The 5856-nt window shown below is 52.0% G+C and overlaps 1 protein-coding gene across 1 annotated transcript in view; it reads left to right on the top strand.

The window, feature by feature from the left end:
• Nucleotides 1-1130: 1130 nt before the first annotated feature.
• Nucleotides 1131-5856, top strand: part of LOC108513260 (serine/threonine-protein phosphatase 4 catalytic subunit-like) — a 9009-nt gene continuing 4283 nt past the window's right edge. Inside the window, exons 1-2 of the mRNA XM_017848966.1 lie at nt 1131-1246; nt 1469-1629. Of these exons, the coding sequence (XP_017704455.1) occupies nt 1532-1629 (98 nt within the window). The 5' untranslated portion in view covers nt 1131-1246; nt 1469-1531. The remainder of the gene's footprint in view (nt 1247-1468; nt 1630-5856) is intronic.

Genomic DNA, 5856 nt, shown 5'->3' with positions numbered 1-5856 from the left:
AAAAAAAAAAAAAAAAAAAAAAAAAAAGAAGATAAAGCAACTAAGAAATGTCAAGGGGACCATTTTGGAATCAGAGAAGTCATGCTGATTGAGGCACAGGCTTGGCGTGGGAAAAGTGGATTCCAATATGATAACTTCTGAAGTTGTCCATGGCAAATATTTCTCTGACGGCAAAGGAAGAGATCCGAACCGGGATTCCCTCATCCATTGAACAAGTATTAACAAGTATTTATATATGCCTACTGTGCCAGGCCTTATTCTAACCACTGGGGCTGCAATATTTAAAAAGACAAAGTTGGATCCTCCAAGGATTGTGGTGGGGAAGACTGACAAAATAACAAAAATGTATAACATTAAAAAAAAAAAGTGTAATAAAGTTACAAAGCCTAGCCCCAGCTCTGCTTGTTTCCCTAGCTGAAATGGAGGATGGCCGGGCGCGGTGGCTCACGCCTGTAATCCCAGCACTTTGGGAGGCCCGAGGCGGGAGGATGGTTTGAGACCAAGGGTTCGAGGTGACAATGAGTTATGATAGCCCCACTGACTCCAGCCTGAGCGACAGAGCGAGACCCTGTCTCTAATTTGGGAAAAAGAAAGTTGTGGCCGGGCGCGGGGGCTCACGCCTGTAATCCCAGCACTTTGGGAGGCGGGAGGGGGGGCGGGGGCGGATCACCTGAGGTACGGAGCTCGAGACCAGTCTGACCAACATGGAGAAACCCCGTCTCTGTTAAAACTACAAAATTAGCCCGGCGTGGTGGCGCATGCCTGTAACCCCAGCTACTAAGGAGGCTGAGGCAGGAGGATTGCTTGAACCCGGGAGGCGGAGGTTGCGGTGAGTCGAGATCGTGCCATTGCACTCCTGCCTGGGCAACAAGAGCAAAACTCCGTCTCAAAAAAAAAGAAAGAAAGTTGTTAAAACATTTTTATAAAATGAAAGGGGAGGGGACTGATCTAGGGTTTCTAACAGCCTCCACATCGCCCAACAACAGAGCCCACAAAACTGCCCGTGGCGGCCACCGGGTTCCTCCAGCTTCTTCCCCATCTCTGTTTGGGGAAGTGGTGCAGGGGTCGCTGCGAAAGAGGGAAAGGAGCGTGTATGACGCCACATCCGGCGCGCGGCGGAACTGGCCTCTCTTTGCTTCCGCGGCGGGACCGGAAGTAGAAGCGGCGGCGGCGGAGGCTGCGGCCCAAAGCGGAGTGAAGGAGGGAGGCAGGGAGCCGGAGAGCCGGAACCGGAGTCGCAGCGGCGGTAATAGTGCCAAACTCCTATAAGTCACCGTCCTTAGCGCGGGACCGCGGGGTTCGACGGGAGTTAGCGGGGTTGCGGCCAGGCCGTGGGACGCTGGGGGGTCCTGGGGCCGATGTGAGGGGAGGCGGGGGTGGGGGAGCCAGGCCGGCTCTAGAATCGAGTTGTCTGCCCCGCGCCCCGCACGGACACTCTGATCCGCGGGCTTGTCTTGGCCTTTCCCAGGAGACCCCTGTGCGGTGCGGAGGGGGCGGCGGCCCCGACTCTGACCCGCGCCGGGGGTGGGCCATGGCGGAGATCAGCGACCTGGACCGGCAGATCGAGCAGCTGCGTCGCTGCGAGCTCATCAAGGAGAGCGAAGTCAAGGCCCTGTGCGCTAAAGCCAGGTGAGCCCGTTGGCCCTGGGGAAGGGAGGCCAAGCCGCCGCCCACGGGTTCTGTCCTGGGGCAAACCCAACTGAGAACTTTGGGCTTGCCTCGCCCTGGAAGCTTTCCCAGAGAGGAGCAGGATGGAACCGTTGCCCTCGAGGAAAAGCTAGCCTGCTCGGGGAAGACAGAGCGGATAAAGACACTTAAAGTATTAGACGATGTGTTTCCAGTGGAGTAAGAATGTTACATAAAGTACTTAGGAAACTCAAGGAAACAAGTCCATCTGTCGGGGGTCGGAAGCTTGTTGGAGGGGGGCCGAACTGTGGGACAGGCCTAGAATAAGGAGGTGGTAAAAGAGCCAAAAAACCAAAGTTTTAAGACAGGAGAGTTAAAAGACCCTGTGATTTATAAAAGTCTTTTAATTACAACAACCCTTAAAGGTTGGTGGTATTGTACTCATTTTACAGGTGAGAACTTTCATGTTAAAAGTTACCCACAAGTAGGGAATGGGGATTGGAAGCCAGCTCTTAGTGTCCTGTCCTTTTTCAGGCCATAATGCAAAAAGGTGTGGAGTTGGATCACTCACGTTCAGGGTGGGAGCCTGAGAAATCGTAGCAAGTAAGCCAGGGTAGAATTAAGCATGATAGGGAGGGAGGCCAGTTCAGAGTTCTGTGGGAAGTAGGATGAAGCAGTGGTTAAGGCTCTGGGTTTTGCAGTGTGAGATGGCTCTAGGTTTGAATCTGAACTCTGCCGCTTTCTAGCTGTGTTAGTGATCTTAAGGTGTCTTTATTTGTAAAGCGGAGTTAATAGTACTTAATAAGATGGTTGTGAAGATTCAGTGAGTTGGTGCTTGAGATGAGGTTAGCACAGTGTCTTGGTACAGCATACGTGCTTGATAATCACCAGGTATTCTATTTCTCTTGGAAGAGGGCAATAATGAGATGGGTTAAAGCCATCAGGGAAGGCTTTTGAGTGGAGGTAGGCCTTGAAGGATGAAGATAATTTGGCTAGCTGATGGAGGCAGGGCCAGTGAGGGAAGGGACGAATGTAACAGTGGAGGCCCTGAGATGTATGGGGAACAGTCAGGGGTTTAATTATTACCTGCCTCCTCTGGGGCACTGTGATTGTGGCTTCTACCAGGCTGGAGAATTGTGGCAGAACTACCCGCAGAATTACCCTATGTTTATTGAACAATAGACCTTGGCCTTTATAGGGCCACTGTTGGCCTGGCCCTGTACTGGTAAAAAACTTTTATCCATCTCTTCCCCCCAGCAATCCTGTGAGGAATCATTTGTTCCATTTTATCAAACAGGAAGCCATGACTCGTAGAGGTCTGGTGACTTGACTGAGGTCACCCACTGAGGACGTGGCAGAGCTGGGTCCTGAATCTGTGGCCCTCAGGCTCTTTGCTTGGCCCTGCCTCACATAGACTCCCTGCAGCCAGACAGGGCCTGTGAGGGGATGATGAGCAGGGTCAGCCTCTTTTTTGCCACCTGTCTGTGGCTTTTCTCTTTTGACAGCTCAAGAAAATGTCCCTGACCAGACCAGCCCCATGGTGTTTTTCGTTTTCCCCTCTCCCTCAGTCCTGATTGGCATTTTTAGGAACTTATACCTGTTATTGCGTGGCTCTGTTCTTTAACCCCGAAGTCTTATCTCCCTCACAGGCCCTGAATCAGCGTGGTGGTGATGGTAGACAAAGCTTGGATAGCATGCTGGAGTTTGCAGAATAGCAAAAAGTTATGTATTCAGTCTCCATGGCTCCTTGCAACAGCCTAAGGAATAGGCAGGGTGGGCTGAGTACTTAGCCCCATTTCATAGCAGAGGAAACTGAGCCTCTGAGTAGATAATGTCTTGTCCAACTCACGCAGCTAGTCGGAGGGGAAGTTAGTTTTGCATCCAGGTTTTTAACTGTGCTCCGTGGTCACTGAGAGCCAGGCAGAGGCATTTAGATTTTGATGTGAGGTGTGAGGCAGCAGGGAGCTATGGAAGACTGAGGGGTGGAGGGTCCTGCCCAGTTGAAACTGAGTGAAACTAGGAGGTACTAGGCCAAGGCTCAGTCTGAAGCGGGGCCAGCTCTGATACCTGGTTATGGCCTCCTGGGGACCCACCAGAGAGCCAGGCTGAGGCTGGTAGTGTCAAGAGCACCAGCTTGCCCAGAGGGCACAGACATGCAGGTGAAATCCATGGAAGCACAGAGGTCCGCAGTGTCTGAGCTGAAATTGCTGCTCCTAGAAATATTAGCACAGAAGAGCTGAGCTTTTGAATCAGGTGGTCTTCAGTATGAATCTTTGCCTTGTCACCTAGAAGCAGTATGACCCTTGTCAAGTCACTTTCTGATTTTTTGAAATGATAATGACATGCAGTTGAGAGTCCGGGTATCTGGGCACAGGGCCTGCTGCGCTGGTAGCTGTTACTGCAGGCAGGTCATAATAGGGCTGGTGAAGTACTGCAAGTGACAGAACTGGGGCTGGAATCTGGGCGTGATTCCCAGGCCATAATGGGGTCGTGCTGGCACTGAGGGGTGCTTTTCCAAGAGCACGGGCCCTGCATGTGACCTCCCTGGGTTTCAGGTTTTCACTCAGGGTCTATGGAAGGGGCTGGCATAAATTCTTAGGAAGTTGGGCTTCTGGGTTCCAATTTAGCCACTCTCCAGCTTGGAAACCTTGACCCTGCTGCTTTCCTGTAAGCTTCGGTTTCTTTTTTTCTTCCCTTTTTTTTTTTTTTGAGACAGAGTTTCGCTCTTGTCGCCCAGGCTGGAGTGCGATGGCGTGATCTCGGCTCACTGCAACCTCCGCCTCCCAGGTTCAACTGATTCTCTTACCTCAGCCTTCCGAGTAGCTGGGATTACAGGCACACACCACCGTGCCCAGCTAATTTTTGTATTTTTAGTAGAGACGAGGTTTCACCATGTTGGCCAGGATGGTCTCAATCTCTTGACCTCATGATCCACCTGCCTTGGCTTCCCAAAGTGCTGGGATTACAGGCGTGAGCCACCGTGCCTGACCTAGCTTCGGTTTCTTTACTGTTACGTGAGGCTGAAGAGAACCTCACCAGTCTGTTGGAAAGGTCACTGTGAGCAGTTGATGGGGAAGGATGTTCAGCACAAGAAGCAGTGCCAGTGGGACAGTACAGGTGCTGGTGTGGCCTCTCGGACCACCGCCAGTGCCACCTCCTTTTCCCAGAAAGCCAGGGAGACCTTCGTGCTGCCTCTGCCATACAGAGCAAGGGGCCTAAGTGAATCCTCCTGTCCACTGAGCTCAGGAAACCCATTCTAAGGGAAGAGATTGGCAGAAAGAGGGGGACCAGGCGAGTTGGGCTTCCCACATCAGAATATCTTGATAAAGAATCAAACCCCAGAGCCAGGCTTCCCTGGTTCACATCCCACCTGTGTTACTGGCACCAAGCCAGCCTCCTCCCATGCTTCAATTTCTTCATCTGTGTACTGGGAATCATAGTACCTACCTGCCAAGCCCTTAATAACATTCCTGGCACACAGTATGAGCTCAAATGTTCACTGCTGCTATTACCAGGCAAAATTTGCAAATATAGTATTGCTTAAATTGGGTGTCTATAGGCTGGGTGCAGTGGCTCACGCCTGTAGTCCCAGCACTTTGGGAGGCAGAGGTGGGTGGATCACCTGAGGTCAGGAGTTCGAGACCAGCCTGGACAACATAGTGCAACCCCGTCTCCAATAAAAATACAAAAATCAGCCAGGTGTGGTGGTGCACGCCTGTAATCCCAGCTACTTGGGAGGTTGAAGCAGGAGAATCGCTTGAACCCAGGAGGCAGAGGTTGCAGTGAGCAAAGATGTCGCCACAGCACTCCAGACTGGGCAATGGAGCCAGACTCTGTCTCAAAAAAAAAAGAAAGAAATTGGGTGTCTTACCTGGCAAAATGATTTCATCTCCTGCTCACTTAAGTAGAAGTAGACTGCACCGCAAGGAGAAATAGAAAATATTTAAGTCTGCCGGGCGCGGTGGCTCAAGCCTGTAATCCCAGCACTTTGGGAGGCCGAGACGGGCGGATCACGAGGTCAGGAGATCGAGACTGGCTAACACGGTGAAACCCCGTCTCTACTAAAAATACAAAAACTAGCCGGGCGAGGTGGCGGGCGCCTGTAGTCCCAGCTACTTGGGAGGCTGAGGCAGGAGAATGGCGCAAACCCAGGAGGCGGAGCTTGCAGTGAGCTGAGATCCGGCCACTGCACTCCAGCCTGGGCGACAGAGCGAGACTCCGTCTCAAAAA

The sequence above is a fragment of the Rhinopithecus bieti genome, unplaced genomic scaffold, assembly GCF_001698545.2.
Source record: "Rhinopithecus bieti isolate Rb0 unplaced genomic scaffold, ASM169854v2 scaffold_32681, whole genome shotgun sequence".
NCBI classification, from domain to species: Eukaryota; Metazoa; Chordata; class Mammalia; order Primates; family Cercopithecidae; genus Rhinopithecus; species Rhinopithecus bieti.
Note: the sequence above shows the minus strand (reverse complement) of the source record. Positions and strands in the feature narration are given on the sequence as shown.